We start from the raw sequence: 22,914 nt of genomic DNA on the forward strand, positions 1-22,914 counted from the left end.
TACATTTTCTATTTCAGTGAATCTGTCAAATGCAAAAATTCACTATACAGATAGAATCTAGCCAAAAAAGTAAAACAACAGGGTCAGAAAGATCTCTGTGATACATAAACTGTTCAAAATTAAGGTATTAATATTTGGTGGTATAAAAGTGAATACTCTGTAACCTATAAGAATCATGCAAATAAAATACCAACCAAATAAATAATTATAGTACTTCTTAAAACTAATGAACGTTCTGCTCACAAGTATAATTCTGTATGTAATGATATATTTAAGGTGCTAATCCTTACAGTAATGGCTTTACATGACTTGTGGGCAGTCGTAAACCTTTTATGAAGATTCTCTGGAAAATTTTTCATAGTTTAATAGGATGAGTTAAAATAAGACTGGCCCTGACTGGTATAGCTCAGTGGACTGAGCATGGGCCGGCCTGTGAGCCAAAGGGTCGCCAGCTTGATTCCCACTCAGGGCACATGCCTGGGTTGTGGGCCAGGTCCCTGGTAGGAGGCATGTGAGAGGCAACCACACACTGATGTTTCTCTCCCTCTCTTTTTCCCTTTCTTCCTCTTTCTAAAAGTAAATTAAAAAAAAGAAATTATATCTTTGCTCTTCAAAACAATAAAGTTAAAAAAAATAAGAATGTAACTTTTGCCACATCAACATTTCTCAGAGTAAAAAATACAAATTAAAGAATATAAGTATAGCCCTAGTCAGGTGGCTCGGTTGGTTAGAACATCCTCCGGCACACCCAAGGGGTTGCAGGTTTGATCCCGGGTCGGGGCTTATGTGAGAGGCAGCCATTTGATGTTTCTCTCTCTCTGTCTCTCTCTAAAAATCTATAAAACATATCCTTGGGTGAGGATTAAAATTTTTTTAAAGAATTAAAGTATAAACAAAAGAAGAGAATGTTAAGGAAAAAGAGGTCTCCCAAATTACATTTTATTCTAACTGATAAAGCTTTAAAATGATAATTTTGTAATACTGCTTTAAGATTTGTTTAAAAATTAAACAAAAACTAATTTAAATGACTGCTATACATATATTGAAGATAAAGGTTTTTTAAAGATTCGCCCTAAGTTAATTGTATAAAATGTAACTAAAAAACCATTTTCCTGAATTATATTTTGCTGCATATGAAAAGATGAATGATATTACTAAATGCTCCAGTTGAAAGCAAGCATTTCATTTAATACTTCACACACGTGGGCAGAGTAACTAAATAAGCCATTGCACACATTCATTCTGTTACAGTGATACCTGCATTAGGAGTTGGCTTTAGAAAACCAGTGACCTCATCACTCCCCTTATTGAGAATTTGGCAAAAAAAAAATGCATTTTATGGTTCCTCGCTAAAGTCAAATCAACACAGTTCAGCAAAATTTTTGGTACTTTATGCACATATAAGTCTCCTATTCTCCCTCCTTTTTAAAACAAAAACAGAATAAATCTCCAAGATCACTATCTTCCTGATACCTTCCCCCAATCATATAACCAGAGCTTTCTACTTTCAGAATTCTCTGTTTTCTTACAATTATTATCATTATCTGTATGTTTCTCATCTTTCACACAACTGTGAAGGAGATTTAATGGCAAGAACTTCTGTTTTGTCTTTTCTCAATTCCCAACAGGAGTCACAAATAAGCAAACTACACGCAAATTCAATATGCAAATACATTCGGTGTGGTTGGCATAGTGTGTGTGTGTGTGTGTGTGTGCGTGTGTGATTCCTATGCAGTTTTTTAAAAAAATTTATTAGGGTATATAAAATTATTTTTTAAATAATTGACAAGAATATTTTATTCGATCAAACTTTCACCCATCTGCTAACAGTCTGTAAACCTAATATTTGTGGACCTTCCTTAAAAGTAAAATAGTATAAATTTTACACACTTGCCTTTGATTCTAAGTCAATCAAGCTCACAGCTCTGTCATCCACTTGAAGAATCATATCTTGAGTCCACACTTTGCCCTTGGCATCAAGCAACTTCAGCTTCCTTATTCCATCATCAATGGTTATCATAGCATCTTTCCGATCCAGAACAAAGGTAGTCAAGTGCTTATGATTGGCAAAAAGAAAAAAACTTGTAACATACACACAGCCTCTTAGTACACATTTTCTAAGACAGCAAAGTTAATCTAATGTAAGTCAACTAGCAAAGGGGTGAGCAACAAAAACATTACTCTAGAAGTTCATGGTTCTTTTACTCAGATAGTAAAGTTAAGCAGGTATGTTGAACATAGAAAATGATGCCTTGAATCATAAAATAGCTAAATCTGTTTAATACTGAGTGATGTTAAACTATACATTTAAACATGCCATAAAAACAAATTCTAAACAGTTTAAATAACATTCTCTTAAACCCAGCCCCCAATTTTAATTCACTGTCATTATTTGAATACTATGCAATAGCAGGTATTCCACATGGCATCCTGAAAACTACACACAGATAACTGAGCGTAGCAACAGCAATTCCAGTCTGTAACAACTGTCAGACTTCTCATTCTATAAAGCCACTTAATTAGACAAACTTGAGATAGGTAGAAAAGTGAAAATAAGAGCAATTTTAAAATTACTTCCCCCCTCGTACATTGTCAGTGGGATTATAAACTGGTGTAGCCACTATGTAAAACAGTGTGGAGGTTCCTCAAAAAATTAAGAATAGAACTACCGTAAGATCCAGTTGTTCCACTTCTGGGTATTTACCTGAAGATATGAAAACACTAATTCAAAAAGATACGTGTACCCCTATGTATACTGAAGCCTTATTTGCAAGAGCCAAAAAATATGGAAACCACCTGTATCTCTAGACAGACAAATGGATAAAGATGTAACATGTCTACATGTACAGAGAGCTTATGCATGTGTGTATATATGTGCATACATACACACACAGACAGTCCAATATGACTTCACCATAAAAAAAAAGATGAAAAGATGGAACACTACAGAATACATCATAGAAATGAAATAAAACAAAGTTTTTATTAGTAGTAAATGAACCCCCCCAAGATTCATTTCTCAATTTTAGCAAACTTCCAAGCATCTTACTTCAACACGGTACTGGGAAATATCTGACACACTGCTGATGCTGTCACGTGCATAATTCTTCCTTTGTTCTGAAAGAGAAGTTGACAGAGAGATTATTTACCCATCAGCAGGCTGAAGTTCACAGTTAGTGTCTTGTGGCCAACTATTAACTAGTCTATCTCACATATAAATACAGTCGCTGATAAGTCACCATTGTGTCCTTTCTCTGAAAACACTCATTATTCACATTAATTGAAAAAGCTACCAGAAAGCTTAAATGAAATGCATGAAAATTTGACCTAATACAAATTTTCACAATCCCAGAGGTTAACAAGATTATTAAGATTGTGAGGGGGAAAAAAGGTATTTTATAACAGTTTTTATTAATCAGGGACCTACTATTTGGAAAAAGAATAAAAACTGGTTTGTAAATTTCATCTTTTAGTATACTGAGAACAAAACAGAATTATAAATACTGTCACAGACACTGTATTATATGAGTTAGACTATTAAAATAATAGGCACTGCAAGAAACATCTCCTTTCACAATATCCAAACTAGGGAGAGTGTCAGAGGAGATTCAAAACATGATTTAATCATACAGACTGCCATAACTTTAACAATTTTCACACATCTACAGAACAAACAAAAGTGAACTCATACTTGTAGATATAAGCTGTTAGAAAAAATAAGGAAGTTAGGTAGAAAGTAACTGCAAACTATTTTAAAAGTGAAAATAATCCCTTAATTTTCTTTTGTAAAATGCTGCAAAACCAAAATAAAATATAAAATACGTGGAGGCAATATTTTTCCCTGGTTGCTTTCCAATCAAGCAAGTTGCTTATTTGTAAACTCAGAGTTGCCTATTTCTTCTAAAGCCAAATGTTATGATAAAAAAAATCGCAAAACAAAACAAAAATCTCTAGGTGGAAACCAGAGGATTTGTGATATTAGCCCTGGGTCTGTCACCCAGTAAGAGAGCTCTGGGCCTCAGCACCCTTATTGTAAAATAAAAGGGTTACACCAGATCAAACCACAAGACCCCTCCAGTAGTAAAATTCACTTTACACACATGCCTACACAAACACACACACTCCTTAGCTTTCCTAATAACCAATTTTTGAAATATAATTATGCTTCTTTCAGTTAATATAGAAACATTTAGCCCTTCCTACAACAGAAGTTAAAAGTTCTGTCAAACATAAAAGCAAATCAAGTACAAAAATAAGCATGTGTACAGACTTAGAGTGGTAACTATAGAATTACTTAAGAACATCAATAAATTTTTGTTTAATAATGCTTATAAAAGTATCTTTTCATTTATATTCACCTTAAAACTGAGATGAAAATATCCATATGCCTTATATTATATTACTCTAGTATTATTCCAATATATTCTATTTTTGTTTTTGCAGCATTAAAGTTACTTAGTAAAAACACACACACTACAAAGTTCAGTTTTTGCTACCTTTCTTTTTTTGTTTGGATGATGACCTGAAGAAGTATGATCCAACTGTTCCTACCAAGATAATGTGATCAAAAAGAATGACCTGGTTTCACCTTAAATGTTCTGTTCCAATATGACAAAATATAAACCTTCACTTACATGACCAAATTTTACATATTTTAAAACGTGAACAAGTATGATTTTTAAAATTATCTTTAGTTAAGGGTTAATTAATGTGAGACATTAACAAATAGATAACTATTGTTGGGGAAACCATTATAACTTTTGAAATACAATATGTAATGCAAGGACATATCTAAGAAAAGCACTTTTAGAAATAACCACTATTTCACAGTCACTTGGCTCGTCATCTTTTACAACAACCCTCTAACGCACACTCAGAACATGAAGGTAGTTCTATCTCCTCTGGTGTGACCTGAGGACAGCAAAAGAGATGGCAATGGTGGCCATGGTATCCAGTTATGCTATGGCAGCCCCAGGATTTTCAAGTGCATGACTTAGCTTCTCCCATAAGTGATAGGCAAACAGTTAAAGGTCAAAAATACAATTTTTTTGTAATCGAATATTCTCATTATGAAGCAGTGAGAATTTGCTCCCCCAAATTTCCTAACACAGTTTCTCAATCACACAGAAACATCCTTTACAGAACTAGAAAACACTATCTACTGTAAATAGAATGATGTTAACTGAACATTCTAATTGCCTAGAAAATATGGTGCCATTTCCAATATTCCAAATTAAGAATCCATTTTAGTAATTCAAAAGCTGCTTTCTCTCTGATGTTATACAATAAATAAAATGTACATCTTATGAGAAAAATGTCCTAAAGTGCAGAATGCTGTAAAATGGATTTATAATTAAGCATAGTTATAGTTAGATAGCTCCAGTGATTTAAAGTCAATAAATAAATGAAGATTAATATTAACATTTTAATAGAAAATTTTGAAAGAAGGCTTTCAAAAGGCAACTATAGTACATTGCTTTTTTTTAATGAGAATCCTATATGCTCTCAAGTACAGCTGTAAATAGTAATTATGCTCCTAAGCTGCATTATCTCACTGAAAGTCTTAAAACAATGTGAAAATCCTAAATAAAGTCTCAACGATACTCAAGATAAAGCTTCTAATGACATAAATCACTTTCTCAAAGATTCTCAACCCTGGCTTCATATTAGAATAAACTTTGAAAAATCCCCCCACCATCTACCTGTTCTTAGGTAACTGGTCTAGGGTGCAGTCGGGGCACTGGGATTCATAAAAGACCCCAGGCAATTTTTATGTGCAGCCAATGTTAAAAACCACCGCTTCAGAATCTGTGCAAATGCCAATTCATCTGCTATATCGTATGTCTTTAAGTTGAAAAGTTTTCTTTCTAAATTAACAGTGTAAATCATAATGGAGCAGAGCATTAAGTATCTGAATGAATCTGGCAATAGAGTTTTGGGTTTCTAGTGTTACAAGCTGCTCAACTCCCAATAAAAGAGCAAGTGTCAGTCTTTCTCTCTCTCCCCCGAATCAGTTCGAAGCAGGAACAAACTTTAATTGATTGCATAGTACCACTGGTTGTGTTTCACTATTTTTCCTAACAGATTTTATCCCATGGACCAGACAGAATATACAAACCCAAAGATATGAAATTAGGTGAATTCGGTAACCAAGGATGAAAATGCTTTACATATCATTTTAACATTATTGAGTTGATATACTCCAACAAAAACTGATATACGACTTCCAGATAAGGAACATTTATTTAGTCTCCAATGGACTTTGGGCAATTATGGTACATACCAATATAGGTTCATCAATTGTAACAAATGTACCACTCTGGTGGGGGAGGTTAGAAGTGGAGGAGGCTATTTATGTGCACAGGGGTATATGGGAAATCTCTGTACCGCCCCCTCAAGTTTTCCATGAACCTAAAACTGCTCTAAAAAATAGTCTTAATGAAAAATTTGACTTCATTTAACTTTTCAGTTAGTACAGTGGTAACTATAACAATATGCAGGTCTCAGTATTTCAACTTAATTCCCTTTTGCCTGTATAGCTATAGCAAGATTTGAAACAGCAAATATCCAGAAAATTTTTATTTTAAGTATTTATCTCTGGAAAAAAAACAAAGAATTGCTTAATAAGTAAAGATTTGGCAATTAGGAAGGGAAAAATTAATATAAAAGCAGCTGTTAAGTATTTCTTTAAATAAGACAAGGGACTAGAGTTTCTATTACTTTAGATTAGAAGAACTCTGAACCACCGGTGAAGGAGAAGTCCTTTCCCACTACCTGGTGTATCACATCCAGAGAGGAGAGGTGCTTAATGGGGATACTAATGACAAGTTCTCATTATTTAGGCCACAATAACCAGTTTGGTGAATAGTATCTGAACCAAGATAGTGCTGTTAAAAACAAACAAGGTCCATTTTACAAAATTACGTTATATATAAGAATTTTACTTGCCGGTTCAACAAATTGTTAAAAATAACTTATCCAATGAGGAGAAAAAGCAGCTTCAAAATTTTCAGATAAGTCGGGAAAACTGCCCGACTAACCTTTTGAGTCACATGTTCTGGCACACTCTGAAGCTGACTTGTAACTCCACCACTGCCCAACTTCCTGATAATAATTCTGGGCTATTAACTTCTTAAGAATAACAAAAAATTATTGTTCAAAAATATAACTAAATGTTTTTTCATGTAAAATGTATATTATAAATAATAAGGAGAGGAAAAGAAGAAATGAGTTTAACCGTTCAGTGCCACTTAAATGTGTAAGAGGTTGCCTGGTTTTCAATTTTGACGATTAAACAGATTCTCTCCAAACCAAGACCAGGAGAATGAGAGGAAGATGGGTACGAAAAGAAAATTATGTAGAGTAGATATCTGTTAGTAGAAGTGGGATATTCCAAAATTTTACTCTGAAAAAGGTGAATTAAACACTGTGTAAAAACACAGGGAAATGTATAGTCAAGTCAATCACAGAAATTGTGCAACCTATAAGTAACCTTTATAGGTTAATTCTAATCGGTGGCTCCCTGAGAAGAAAAAAGAAAAGCAGGAAAAACACAAGTATAGTTTCCTCTCTGCTAAAAAAAATTCAAACTTAAGGCTAAGTGAGACTTGAGGGAGTATATATCATATTTATCCATTATTACTTGCCCTCCCCAAAACACAAATCTCAAAGTTACTGCAAATGTTGATAATGACAACAAAGTATTATTAATTGGTAATTCTGTGCAACTTGAGGTTTTTCTGGAGATAGAGAGTATGACTTTCAATAGCTGATTATTTATGGTAAATGGTCATATCCCAAATTCAGCAATATCTAATTTAAAGGGAAGTTACTTGTGCAGGAAGCTCAGCTATTTGGAACACACCCAAGAATCTGTACTTAAATAAGTCCTCTGAATGACAGACAGATATGTCACAATGTCTACACATTAAAAGCTACACGTATTAATGAATAGGCTCTAACCAGAAAGACTGAATTCCTCCTTCAGACTCTATTTACTAACAGGAGTTTCTATCTAGTGTCTCAGCCCATGCGCATCAAAAGCAACGATTAAAGCAGGCAGGTTAACAACAGGGAAAAGTGAAAGGCTTGGTATCCGCTCAGATGGAAGAAGCGGACCCACATATTCCAAAGAGAAGATTCCGATGTGGTGTAAAGGTAAGGAATGTGGCCTCTGAGCACAGCGCAGCACGCTGGTAGGTGCCCACACCCATGACCCTTGAGTCACTAACAGATTACAGGGTTTACACCCCGATGAGAAGGAATGTTTAATACAATTAACAAGTACTTCCCTTTTAAACAGTGTTTAAAGTTTTAGTGTTTAAAGACTTTCACAAACAGCCTAGCTGGAAAAATATATATTATAGATACACAATTTTAAAAAAAATTCCAGGATAACAACAGCTAAATTACCTATATGACCATCATAAGTGAAGAAGAAAAAATATTATTTATCTCCTTAAGCAAGAAGTCCCTATGTTGTCAGAGACTCTACGGATGCAGAGCCTCCCACATACTGGCTTTGAAATTTCTTTGAAGAAATGACAAAATACGGTTATTAAAACTGCATAACATTATCATTGTTTTCCCTGAATAAATGAAATTAAAACACATCCAAAGAAAGCAAATTTATTGTTATAATTGTGTTATTCAATAAACATTTATAGGTTTATAAAAATAATTTGTAGAACATAAGCCTAGAAATATGCCATGAAGATGACCTCTTGATCCTATCAAAGTATCACTGTGGTCATTCAGATGTACTAAAATACTAAATTTGAGGGCCTTCACTAAGCCGAGGATGCAGGACTAAAAGTGACTCTCCTAGACTCCCCACTGCCACAAGACACATTACTTGTATTTTCTCATATGATCTTATCACAATATTATTATTGTTCTTTTCTATTTTACAGATGAGGAAACTGGGGCCCATAGGTTAAATCATTTGCTCAAAACGGCAGCCTTTGGTAGCGCACCATGTCTCAGCTACGGGTCACCGGGCCTCTGACACCATGCGACCTCTCTGATCACATGTCTGACATGAAGGTGTTAGAATGAAGAGTGCTCTCATGAAAGAAGCAAGGTGCATGAAACTCTTAATACAGTATCTAGCCTGCAGTCAGGGTGTAAAAAACAGAAGCCAGTATTGTAAAACTCATGTTCCAAAGAAGTTAATATACCATCCATGAAGGCAGTTAATTCTTGAAAGAGCTATCCAACTAGTGTAATAATTGTGAAAGGAGAAATTTTAAAGAAAATTTATACAATATGACAAAATAAACTACATTACAAATCTCCCCTTCACAAATTCTCCAGTTACAAAAAGAAAGTTCAAACTATGAAGACTAGAAAGCTAAACACTCCCAATGTTAACTAAATGCAGTTACAATTTCAGCTAGAATTTGTTTATTGCAAAGGTTTGTCTGAAACACGCACACATTTCACTATTGCCATCATCTTTCTATCCATTCATTCCACTGGCACTTAACTGCGAGTCTGTTAGAGAAAATGTGTGTGTGTGTGTGTGTGTGTGTGTGTAGTGTGTGTAGTGTGTAGGGAGGGAGTGGCAGGTATTACATATGGAAACATTATCTGCAACTTCCAGGAATTTAAAACCCTCTTACCTATAAACCCAATACATTGCTGAGTCCTCTTTATTCCTCATAAATGCTTCTTGATTTTGCCTCTCTTTATATCCTCTGCTTTACCTATACACTGCTTGTTTTTTATCATGTGACATAAAATTAACTGTCATTTCTTACAACCAAGATTTTAAAGTTATGTGACTTTGAGAAATCACCTCACCTTAATAAAGGGCCTCAGCTTGCTTTATATGTAAAAAGGGGGAAATAAAATTTTACTGCCTAAAAGCTAAAGATTTTTAATCCTTTAATCTATGATTTTATGAAGTTGCTGCTAATGACATTAAAATTTGCAGACAAGTCCTACTTTTTTATCCCTTATTCCTTTCTTAGCTCCCTGGAAACAAACCTTTGGGCCTGAGTTATTTATGAGAAGACCAATACTCTTTCTGCTTAAAAAAAGTCTCAGGGCTCTTACACAGATGTCTGATTTACCTATTCCTAACCATATGCACCAAATTACCCTTCATGCCATTACTAAAGAGACCCAAGACAAATGTGACCTAAACACGACAATGGGCCCTGGCTGGTGTAGCTCAGTGGATTGAGTGTGGGCCTGCAAACCAGAAGATCATGGTTCAATTCCCAGTCAGGGCACATGACTGGGTTGCAGGCCAGTTCCCAGTAGGGGACACATGAGAGGCAACCATATGTTGATATTTCTCTCCCTCTCTCCTTCCCTTTCCCCCCAAAGATAAATAAATAAAATCTTTAAAAAACCCAACAACAATGGCTAATCATTCCCTGTATCCAATTCATTAGTATGATCCATTCCTAATATGGGCCATGTTTATATTTCCAATCTTATTTCCTAACGCACCACCCTGTACTCTCCGGGTAACACCAAACTGTTTGTAGTTCACTAATTCATTATATTCATTCTACAAGTATTTATTGAGCACAAATTATACATTAGGCACTGTGCTAAAGCTTAATGAATCATGAAGTAAACATGGCAAAGATCACCCACTGCTATGGAATTTAGAGTCAAGTTTTAAAAGAGCATACACTGCTTTTTACAGCACCCTCCGGCCCTGGCCACCCGCTGCACCTGCCTCCCCAGTGCCCAGCAAACACTACTTAACTTTCAGAGTTCATGGCAAGGCTCTACTCTTCTACCTACCTGACTACCTCCTCCCCCCCAGCACCCCTTACACACACTACCAAACAAGCTTATTTAGCTCTCTATCAGGACAATATATTTGCTAGTCTACCTCCTCGCCAAAATGGTGTACAAGCGATGACCATCTCTTACTCATCTTTGAAAGAAAGGACATGGAAGTGGATGCTATGATGATCAAGGCTCAGCACACAGACTCACGTAAATATTTCTCTAGAAATGAGAGACTGAAGAAATTATTTACTTTATTTTTACCTTAAAAAAAATCCCAGTTTCTTAAAGTCTCTAAGACTACAAGTGCCTTAAAGTCAGGGATCATATCACTGGCCCTGTTTTAAGCACAATTAACCACAAAATAAGTTAGTTGTTGAATACATTCTCTAGATCTACAATTCTCAACTACTGGACCACAGGAAGAATGTCACAATATAGTACCCAACAAAACTGAAAGACACACAAACCGGATTAACATGGCCAGAAGAAAATGTATCCATGTACGGTAAACAATCAATTTCCCAATGTATAATTTGAGTCCTAAAGCATAGTCACTGAACATACAGGCAGAAAAAGAATTTTAAAAACTTTAGAAGTTTTCATTCTTACCATAGCCAAGGCATTATAGATCTAGGTAACTCTAAAAAAATCCAAATTTAGAAAATGTGCTTGGTTCCCAGATGATGATGATGATGATAATAATAATAATAATAATAATAATAGCAAATATAAAATGTTTCCTACTAGCCAGGCACCATTCTAAGCATTTTACATGTAGTAACTCATTTAATTCTCACAGGAACAAAATGAGGTAGCTCCATTATACAGATAATGAGATAAACAAAAGTGAGATGGAGACAAGCAAAATAACCTGCCCAAGATCACTCAGCTAATAAACAGCAGAAATGAATTTGAACCCAGAAAGTCTGATTCCAGAGTCTTTGCTCTTAACCACAATCATATTGTGATTCTTTATTGTTGTACAATAATAAAAAGCCATAAAAGTCCTGTAAAAGCAAATGCCTTCCTAAACGTATGTGGCCCTCAGCTTCTTTTTAGTAATAACTTTTATAATCGAAGTTTAAAACACATTATTTATAATGTGAGACCATCTACAGAGAACCGTGGAGGTTACAGAAGAATCAGGGAGAAAGCCCACTTGTGTTGCAGTGCAGAATGAAATCATATAAATGCTACTGGACATACTATACCACTACCCAGAAAGTTCAATATAACACTACCCAAAAAGTTCAAGAACTAGATGCAAGAAGTTCCATCAACTGACATCCCACAAGCAACTGGATCAGTCACAAGGAGCAACAAGCCTATCATAAGTAATTAGGTGGGGAAGTGCACCTAAAGCATTGGGGCCATGCAAAAGCCTCCTTAGAAAGCACTGGAATGCATCATCTGTAGTTCTAACATGCCAGCAAGCAGAGGTCGCATCTTTGGTAGTTATTGTAAAAACTCTTTTTAAATTCTTATTTATCACTACTTCATTCCAAAGAATACAAAAGAAAGCATGGTTCAAACTATGAATCTGAAAATTTTATTTGTAAAAATAAAAAGTGGTTAGAAATAGAATTATACTTGTATCAAAAACAAAACAAAACAACATACCATAAAGGGCCTTTGCACTTGTTTTTGAACTTTGTTCTCTGTCCATCTGGGAAAAAGTAGATGATGATCCGTAACCACTGTAATAAAAACAGTTATTGTGCTGGGTTAACGTCCAAAGTAAATTAATAATAATTCAAAACTGCAAATAAAAATTCCAATACACCACAATCATCGTGTGCTTTGAACAAACATACTGAATTGACACCAAAACAAGACAGTTGTGTTCTGCCGAGGGGTCAGGACATAGAATGTAAACCATGCCACCCAAATGAGGCCTCTGGCTGGTGCGAACCACAGCCTCCTCTCAGATGCCAAGTCAGAACTGTGGTCAAGAAGATCATCAAGGTTGAAAGTATCTCAGAAGAGTTGAAGTTGGCCACACTAAATCAAGTTCAGAGCAGTGACCTGGTTACACAATGCTCCCCGTGACCCCAGCTATAATGGAATATTCACTGCTTTCGCAAATATTTAAATGCAGTTAACCAAAATAACACTTTATCATCAAATTCGATCAACTTTACCTTATTACTAGCCTCCTATTCCTAATACATTATATGAAGTAAACATATTATCTAACTTTTTAATTAGTTTTCATTTTTTCAGTAAATATTTATTAAGCCCTAAACCAGATGAATACGTGGCATAGGGGTTAGGGGAACAGGGTACTGTTAATAAAACAATTAAAACAGTTACAACAGAATGAGGTATCTGGATAAAACTAATAGCTATAACATGTAGGATCGAAGAAGGGCTAACTTTTTATCAGGATGCCCAAGGATTTACAGCCAAGTTGACATCTAAGCAGAGTCTAAAAGGAAAGAAGTTCTTCACACATGCGGAGAATGAAGTGAGGAAATGGCACCTGGCCCTGGCCCGAGAACAAGCATGGCGTTTGAGGGGAGAATGCACGTAATGTGACGTGCCCAGTGAGATGAATGACTTGAGCAGTGGAGAAGGCAAACAGAGGGCTTAATCACGTAAATTTTTATGCTCTAGGTACAGCAAGTACGTTTATACAAGGAAGTGACATGACCCAGAACTTTTTTTAAAGAAGACATTCCAGAAACTAATGGCAAGGTGACCAGATAGAAAGATGTAAAAATTCAGGTAGGAGACAATGGCCATAAATAGGGCTAGAATAGAAGGAATAGAAGAGAGGGACAGAAACGAGAGTTCTTTAACAGAAGAAACTGTTATAAATTCCTAATTAAATGGATATTTGTTGTAAGAAAAAGGAAAAAAGCAAGCCAAACTTTCTTGAATAACTGATGGACAAGGAAAGATGGCACCTGACATAACCCTCCCTGCCCCATATGGGGTGTTTCTTACTGATCAACACTAAAGAGATTTGCAATAATCTTTGTAAAAAGAAAAAGGGAAGCATAACTCTTTACAATGTGAGTAACCTAGTTTTGAAAAACGAAGAGCAAACTGTATACCACAAAGGCCAATATAAAATAACAATATTCCCCACAACATGTAGGGCAGTGGCCACTTAAGTCAGGGTGGTGATTTCAAGTGCTACCTGGAGCCACGGGGTCAGTTTTGTTTGTGTGCCTGATCTTTTGTGTTTTACACAATGGTTACTATCTTTGTAGAGTGGACTAGATGACACTTGACTCTCCTCAAATGGCAAAATTTTATGAAGAACATTAATAGAATGCTCCAGAGAAAACTGAAAGCTTTGAAGCAGAGTATATATACTCAACTATAAGGAAGCAATAAAACTTCAAATACCAGGACAAAAGATCTTCTATTAAATCACTACCACTGGAGTTGATATTACTTAACCATTCTTTTTTTACCAGAAACAACAAACTTATGTTAAGATATATAAGCATTATAAAGATATTATATATTAATGAGGAATGAACTACATAAAGAACTAAAACTACTATTTTCATTAAAAATATAAAACAAAATAACCAAATTTTTAAAAACCAACAAATTAAATATAAACCTTCCAACTTACTTCATTTGAGATGCATACATTCCAAAACCACTGGGATGATTAGAAATATGACCATTCATCGTGGCTTTCAATCATATGTTCTAAAAAATGAAAGGTACAAAGATTGAAGGCAATAACAGGGTCAAGACACCTCAGTTTCACAGTTACTCATTTAACAAGCATCTGTCACTGCCAGGATGGTGCTAGAAATACAAAGACAAATATCTCCACCCTCAAAGAGCTCAGGCACAAAAAGTACAAATGGTACTTTTGTACCAAAACCAAAGATCCAACTGACATTTAACATTAATATACTAAAATTGTTAGAAAATTTAGACAAGTTAAAAAATCTAAAATTTAGTTCTGAATCCTCTAAGTATATAGGCTTAAACTCATAATCAATTGTGAGTTTCATGAAATTGCACTGTTTGTTTCATTTTAAACTAACAAATTAATTTAATTTAAGAACTTAAAAAATATTAACATAAAATACAAAGGGGGAAAATATCACCCTAAGTCCTATCATTTAAAGATAATTATTTAACAGTCTTTTTTCCTTCCAGTCTTTTTTCCTGCATCTAATTTTCTTTTCTTCCTCCCTCTCCCTTTCCTTCCTCCAAAGCACTTTGGACAATGTCTTATACATACACACTTGGATACATCTTATTTACAAGATGTGTTCATTTAAACATTCTTTTTACCTTTCATAAAAGACAATTTAAAAAATTAACACCAGATATGTAACTTCAGAAATGATTTTTAATCTGTTTCACAAACTGAACAAATTTCCTTCAAACAAGGTAAGTAAAACGTCCTTATTGCCAAATCCAATGGCCTTTTCTTGTATCCTCCTAGACCATACTGATACACTGACTTATTTTAGTTGACTCCTGGATACTTGGTGTTCCCTAGGTTCTGTGGCACGAAACTAAATATTTTATGTATTGTCTCATTTTTCTGAGTTTCATATATAGAAAGGGGGAGAAAGGAGGTTTATTTATGTATTCATTTATTTTAAAGTAGGTTTATAGTTGTAGGTGCACAAAACATGAAGTTTATTCTATTATTATTTATTAATTATTGTATTATTTTCCCTACAAACAACTGTAAACCTACTTTTGTCCCACCCTGTATATTATATTACTATGTCTTCTCAGTAAATCAGAGGTAAGGAAGACACATCCCAGCTTCCTTATAAGACACTAGCAAAATGACTACTATGTGTCAGGTACTAGCAAGGTAAAGAAAACAGACAAAGTCCCAGCTCTGGGCCAAGAGTCTAGTGGGAAAAAAAGACATAGTGAATAAATGTAAAATGAAAAATTGTTGTTACCTTTAAAACAGAAAATTCAGAATGATATAGAGGGTATATAATTGGGGAACTTAATTCAGACTGGGAAGGCATAAAAAAGTCTACATTATGAAATAATAGGGGACTTCCGGCCAAGATGGAGGCATAGGTGGAAATACTATACCTCCTCGCACAACCAAATTTAAGGACAACAAAGATTTAGAAATGAAAACACAACCAAAACAGACAGAAAATTGAACTGTACTTAAGTCTGACAACAAGGAACCATTCATCCAGACTGGTAAGAGGGGTGGAGTCGGCAGCCTGCAGGGAGGGGTCCCAGCAGGAAACAGGGGTGATTAGTGGACTGGGCAGGCGCAGGACAAAAACCCAGTAAGGCTGGCTGACCACAGACACACATTCACGTGCAGATAAACCAGGCAGGTTTAAAAACAGTGAGACAGACCACGCAACCCAGGGCCCCACCGCCAGGAAATAAAGCCTAAAAGCACCAATTGGAAAAACTTTGGGGGGTTAAGGTGCCAGGAGAGGCTCCCAGCCTCACAGGAGAGTTCGTTGGAGAGATCTACATGGTCCTAGAAAGTACACAAGCCCACACACCCGGGAACCAGTATCAGAAGGGCCCAATTTGCTTGTGGGAAGTGGCAGAGGGGACCAAAATCCGAGACATCAGAACAAAAGCCATTGCTCCCTCTCTGACCCTGACCCCACATACAGCTTCACAAGCCAGCAACTGGGTAGACCCACTCTGGTGAACGCCTAAGGCTCCGACCCTCATACATAACAGGCGCGAACAGACCAAAACATTATGGCTCAAACAGAATAGCTCAAAGCCCCAGAGCCAATACATCTAAGTGACGAAGAGACAGCCTACCTATCCAATGCACAGTTCAAAACACTGGTGATCAGGATGCTCACAGAACTGGTTGATTTTAGTCGCAAATTAGATGAAAAAATGAAGGCTACATTAAGTGAAATGAAGCAAAATGCACAGGGAACCAATAGTTATGGGAAGAAAACTAGGACTCAAATCAACGGAGTGGACCAGAAGGAAGAAAGAAAGAACCAAACAGAAAAGAAAGAAACAAGAATTCAAAAACATGAGGAGAGGCTTAGAAACCTCCAGAACATCTTTAAAACATTCCAATATCCAAATTATAGGGGTACCGGAAGGGGAAGATGAAGAGCAACAAGTGGAAAACTTATTTGAACAAATTATAAAGGAGAACTTCCCCAATCTCACAAAGGAAATAGACTTTCAGGAAATCCAGGAAGCTCAGAGTTGGACCCAAGGAGAAACACTCCAAGGCACATCATCATTACATTAGCCAAGATTAAAATGAAGGAGAGAATCCTAGAAGTAGCAAGAGATAAGGGGACAATCACCTACAAAGGAGTTCCCATCAGACTGTCAGCTGATTTCTCGAAAGAGACCTTACAGGCAAGAAGGGGCTGGAAAAAAGTATTCCAAGTCATGAAAGGCAAGGACCTACAACCAAGATTGCTCTATCCAACAAAACTTTCATTTAGAATGGAAAGGCAGATAAAGCACTTCTCAGATAAGGTCAAGTTCAAAGAGTTCATCATCACCAAGCCTTTATTATATGAAATGTGAAAGAGACTTATCTAAGAAAATGAAAATAAAAAAGATGAACAGTGAAAGGACAGCAAACTCACAGTTATTAACAACCACACCTAAAACAAAAGCAAACTAAGTGAACAGCTAGATCAGGAGCGGAGCCATAGAAATGGAGATCACATGGAGGGTTAGCAACAGGGGAGTGGGAGGAGGAGAAGAGGGGAGAAGGTACAGAGATTAAGTATCATAGATGGTAGGTAAAAAATAGGGGGAGGGCAAGAATAATATAGAAAATGTAAAAGCTAGAGAACTTATGACACATGGACATGAACTGAAGGGGGGACCGTGTGGGGAGGGGTGTGTAGGATAGAGAGGAATGAAGGGGGGGAATGGGACAACCGCAATAGCATAATTAATAAAATATATTTTAAAAAATAAAAATAAAATTATGACCCCCGCCCAAAAAAGAAATGATAGTAAAACCTAGTAACTTCAAATTAATTCTCATTCTTCAGATGTGCTCAATCACAGTGCTCTCAGGAAAGCTTTCACTGACCTCCAGGAATAAGTAAAAACCCACTATCAAACACTCTCGACACTATGAACAATTTTTCAAAGCACTTACCAGTTATATTTTTCATTTGTTTGAATTAATTCCTGACTCTTCACTAGATAATAAGTTCCATAAAGGCACAGACTTTTGTGTGGTAATTGGTGTTTCTCAGGCAGTAACAAGAGTAGCAGTGCCCTGACTAGGGTAGTTGAACTGGTTGGAGCATCATCCCATTCAAAAAGGCCATGGGTTTGATTCCCCGGCAGGGCACATGACTGGGTTGTGGAGCTGAAGCAACCCATCAATGTCTCTGTCTCTGTCTCTGTCTCTCTCCCTCCTTCCCTCCCCCTTTCTCCCTCTGTAAAATCAATAAAAAACATCTACAGGTGAGGGTAAAAAATAAAAAAGAGTAGCAGCGTGGACATAATAGGTGTTCATTAAAAATGTACTCAACGAAAGAAAAAAGAAAGTCCATGTCTCACTCTTTGAAGAGTCCACAGTATTCTTAAAGTGACAAATTAATACATATGAAACACACAGTAAATAAGTCTCAACAAATGTGGCTCTATTTGAAGCCTTCTAAAAGTTCTGGAAAGGAAAAAGCCATGCCAACTGCCATAATTTTTGCAAGCGCTGGAACTTGACATAGATCCAAAAAATGTTAGGGTGTATGCACACTCAGGCTTTCCTAATTTACAGCTTAGAAGCAAACTTCTGAATTAAGGCACAAGAAACATTGACCAGTACCCTAGATAAGTACTATATTTATAAAATTACATCTGTAAAAAATTGTATTACATTTGTATTAAATTAAACTATTCTGTTTTTATTGTTATTTGTTTCCCTTCTTCAATTTTACTCTTCCATACAGATAAAGCATTTCTTGGGGAAAAAAATGAAACCCTGATTTATAGTGCTTACTAACTGGCATGGTAGAATTATTTCCACCATGGCCCATTTCAAGATATTACTGGCTTAACAGCAATTTACACAACTCCTAAATTATTTATAATTGGATCTCATAAGCTACAGAACTCAGACAGCGCTCATCACTGTCCCATTCTAGAAGTCTACCCAGCACAGAGGACTGCAATAACGTCATGAATCTAGAGCTAGTGGGTAAGACACAGGCACTCACAGTTGCAAGGCTGGAATTCTAACTCTATTTCTGGCACAGACTAGCCTACGCATGTCAATTAAATCTCCATCTCAGTTTTCCCATCAGTAAAATGGAGATGATTATAATTCCTGGTCTTCATAGCCCACAGGGCTAGTGAAAGATCAAATAAGGTACATATATGTGCAACTCTCTCCCAAAGTTAAAAAAAAAAAAAGAAGTTCTTTTTCAAAATAAGCTGGTTTATTCAGATTTAAGTCCCTAGGGTTTGTACTGATTTTGATCTGGTTAGCATTTTAAAACCATAGCGGCTGGTTTTAATAAAAAGTGATAGCCACAGTATCTCATCTTTTTCATGTTTAATTCTTCATGACAGTCAAATAAATGCATGGTTTGTGTTGTGTTTTTTAAATAGTGATCTGTCAGAACAAGAGAGCGTTAGAAAAGGGAATAGAAAATGTTGATCTGCTAAAGTGAATTTTAAATATAGAAACTTTTGTCATTGGCATAGTTTCACTTGTCACAATGTTCATGTAGCAATATACAGGTTTTCAAATATTTATTTTGTAATATATTTTATTGATTATGCTATTACAGTTTTCCATTTTTTTCTCCTCTTTATTCCCCTCCGCCCTGCATCTACCTCCCACCAGCATTCCCCCACCTTGTTCACGTTCATGGGTTGTACGTATAAGTTCTTTGGCTTCTCCGTTTCCCATACTATTCTTAACCTCTGCCTGTCTATTTTGTATGTACCATTTATGCTTTTTATTCCCTGCACTTTTCCCCCCATTCTTCCCATCTCTTCCCTGCAGATAGCCCTCCATGTGATCTCCATTTTTGTTTCTGTTCCTGTTGTAGTTGTTTGCTTTGTTTTTGTCTTTGTTTCAGTTGTTGATAGTTGTGAGTTTGTTGTCATTTTACTGTTCATATTTTTGATCATCTTATTTTTCTTAGATAAATCCCTTTAACATTTCATGTAATAAGGGCTTGGTGATGATAAACTCTTTGAACTTGACCTTATCTGGGAAGCACTTTATCTAGCCTTCAATTCTAAATGATAGCTTTGCTGAATAAAATAATCTTAGATATAGTCCTTGCCTTTCATGGCTTGGAATACGTTTTTTCCAGCCCCTTCTTGCCTGCAAGGTTTCTTTTGAGAAATCAGCTGATAGGCTTATGGGAACTCCTTTGTAGGTATCTATCTCCTTTTCTCTTGCTGCTTTTAACATTCTCTCCTTATCTTTAATGTTGGCTAATGTAATTTTGATGTGCCTTGGTGTGTACTTCCTTGGGTCCAATTTCTTTGGGACTCTCTGAGCTTCCTGGAGTTCCTGGAAGTCTATTTCCTTTGTGAGACTGGGGAAGTTCTCCTTCATTATTTTTTCAAATAAGTTTTCCATTTCTTGCTCTTGTTCTCCTGGCACCCCTATGATTCAGTTGTTGAAACATTTATAGTTGTCCTGGATGTTCCTAAGCCTCTCCTCATTTTTTTTTTGCATTCTTGCTTCTACATTCTGTTCTGGTTGAATGTTTATTTCTTCACAGTCCAAATCATTGATTTGAGTCCCATCACTGTTGGTTCTCTTAACATTTTCCTTTATTTCATTTTGCATAACCTTCACTTCTTTCTCTATTTTGCAACCATACTCAACCATTTCTGTGAGCATCCTGATTACCAGTGTTTTGAACTCTGGATCTGATAGGTTGGCTATCTCTTCATTGCTTAGTTCTATTTTTGGAGCTTTGATTTGTTCTTTCATTTGGATATTTTTTTGTCTTGGTGGGCCTCTTATGTAGTAAGGGGCACAGCCTTAGTTATTCACCAGTGTGGGGCAACCCATGTTGCTGCATTGTGGCGCTGTATATCAGGGAGGGGTCCAAGAGGGAACAATACCACTTGCTTGGCTCTCAGCCAGCTTTCAGTCACTTCCCCCGCTACCCATTAGCAAATTGGGCCCTTCTGGTGCTAGTTCCTGGGTGGGAGGGTTTGTGTATGTTCCAGGACCCTGTGGGTCTCTCTAGAAAACTATCCTGAGACTAGGAGTTTATCCTACTGCCACAACCCACACAGATTCTTCAGCCCGAAGTTTTGAGGCTTTATTTTCACTGGTACCCTGGGTTGCGTGGCCTGTCTCACTCCCCAGTTTTCCTCCTGATTTTTCTGTGTGCAAATGCGGGACTGAACCCTCCACCAGCTGCTGCCCTGCCATGAGTCCTTTCATGAGTCCAGCTGCCCATCTCCTCCTACCAGTCTGGATGAATGTTTCTTCTTTAACTCCTTGGTTTTCGGACTTCCATACAGTTTGATTTTTTGGAAATTCTGGTTATTTTTTGTTTTTAAATGTGTTATCCTTCTTTTGGTCATATTAGGAGGCAAAAGTATATCTACCTACATGTCCATCTTGGCTGAAAGTCTCAAATATTTAAATATAGCAACTATATAGTACACACTTTGCAAAATAAACAATTACAGATGTTTGTTTGTTTCACTTTATGTTTTTAAAACACATCCAACTTATATGTATATGCACCATACAATTTAGAACCATCAACTCTTACTGAAAATTAGGTTGTTTAATTTTTATTAGCTGTTAAAACAACTTAAAAGCCAAAAAGACAAATTTTTCTTTATCACCTTAAGTTTAAGGACTCACAAATTCAGTGAAATCTACTAAATTACCTATTTAATTCTGCTGAAAGTGTATATTAAAACTGTCATAATAGCTTCCAAAAGATTTGAAAAGGAGCATCAGTTTCCTTATGAAAACACCTTTTATAAGTCATAGTTACTATAATTTTCCTTTTAAGTTGTACAGAATAGTTTTTGGCAATTACAAAGATAAAAATAAAAAGTTTAAGATCTAAGTTAAGCACACCAAAAATGTTACACACAAATTTTAAAAGGAAAGTAAGCAGAATGTATAAAAATCACTGTAAGAAGAAATGAGGCTATAATAAGCTAAATCAGCAAGTTAAATCTGTGTTAGAAGGTCCTAAGATCCAGATAGACAGATGGAAAAAATTTAGACTCCCTTTTCTTTCCTTTTGCTTATATCTGATATCAATTTTCAAATTGGTGAATGTGTAGTCATGACTCAATGTCAGAACACACCTCGCACCCTGGCTAACACACAACTAGTGGCTCTTTGCATACTGAGCTATCCTCAAATATAACTTGTACTCTGAGAAAACATCACAGACTATACTTGTTTACTTAAGGTTTTGTTCACTTATTTGTCTGTTTTCATTTAACAAAGTATCTTGAAGTATGCATACTTCAATTTCAATTTAATTTAATTCATGTCTCTTGGTCTAAGTTATAACCAAGATGGGGGTGATTATTATCATTATTTAAGGCTTTAATTAAAAGACCACTGAGATTCATTTTTTTAAGAAATATATTGTGATGTTGTGTACCAATGACTGTGCTTAAAACATAAAAAGACAAAGAATCTGCTTTAAATGATCTTAATTACACACTGTCTCCTGCAGGGTCTTCTAGAATGGTCACTTTTCAATACCTCTCACCAGTACTGTCAGTAGAAATGTCACCGTCTATTTCTCTCTGTCATTTGGTCTAATACTTAGAAATAGAGAGTTTTTGTATATGAGTAAACTTGGAAAACTAAAAAACATTCAACTGTTATAACAGTAATAATAATAAAAAGGTTCAAATCAGAATGTTAGTTTAACAACTAGCTGAAGAAAAACCCTTGTTACTAAAATTCAATAACCAACTAATGTGAAATACTTTGGCACTAATCATATGGCCAATATTATGACAGACTTCATATGAAGGCCCAACCAGAAGAGCGTATATACCCTATTACTACTGCTTCAGTATTTCCCTCCGATTCTGGTTGCTACAATGACATCATCATCAGCACACACGCACACACTGCTTGGATGTTACTCATAGAAATGACTACTAATCTGTTCAAAACGTCATTAATACCATACTGATTTGAGAAAATATGCTAATTTTGTAAAAAAGCAACTGCTATTTATTGACCATTTACCCTGT

At 35.8% G+C, this 22,914-nt stretch overlaps 1 protein-coding gene across 8 annotated transcripts in view; it reads right to left on the bottom strand.

The window, feature by feature from the left end:
- EPS8 (epidermal growth factor receptor pathway substrate 8) overlaps positions 1 to 22,914 on the bottom strand; it is a 170,444-nt gene that overhangs the window by 53,051 nt on the left and 94,479 nt on the right. For 4 of the 8 annotated variants that reach the window (XM_053661547.1, XM_053661546.1, XM_053661548.1 and 1 more), the window contains exons 2-5: positions 14,348 to 14,427; positions 12,376 to 12,452; positions 3,050 to 3,117; positions 1,895 to 2,056 (exon numbers count right to left, since the gene is read on the bottom strand). In XM_053661547.1, the coding sequence (XP_053517522.1) occupies positions 1,895 to 2,056; positions 3,050 to 3,117; positions 12,376 to 12,452; positions 14,348 to 14,406 (366 nt within the window). In that variant the 5' untranslated portion in view covers positions 14,407 to 14,427. The remainder of the gene's footprint in view (positions 1 to 1,894; positions 2,057 to 3,049; positions 3,118 to 12,375; positions 12,453 to 14,347; positions 14,428 to 22,914) is intronic. The other 4 variants (XM_053661552.1, XM_053661551.1, XM_053661550.1 and 1 more) reach the window with 2 other exon arrangements.

The sequence above is a fragment of the Artibeus jamaicensis genome, unplaced genomic scaffold (assembly GCF_021234435.1).
Source record: "Artibeus jamaicensis isolate MK-2021 breed Jamaican fruit bat unplaced genomic scaffold, CSHL_Jam_final contig_233, whole genome shotgun sequence".
Taxonomy (NCBI): domain Eukaryota; kingdom Metazoa; phylum Chordata; class Mammalia; order Chiroptera; family Phyllostomidae; genus Artibeus; species Artibeus jamaicensis.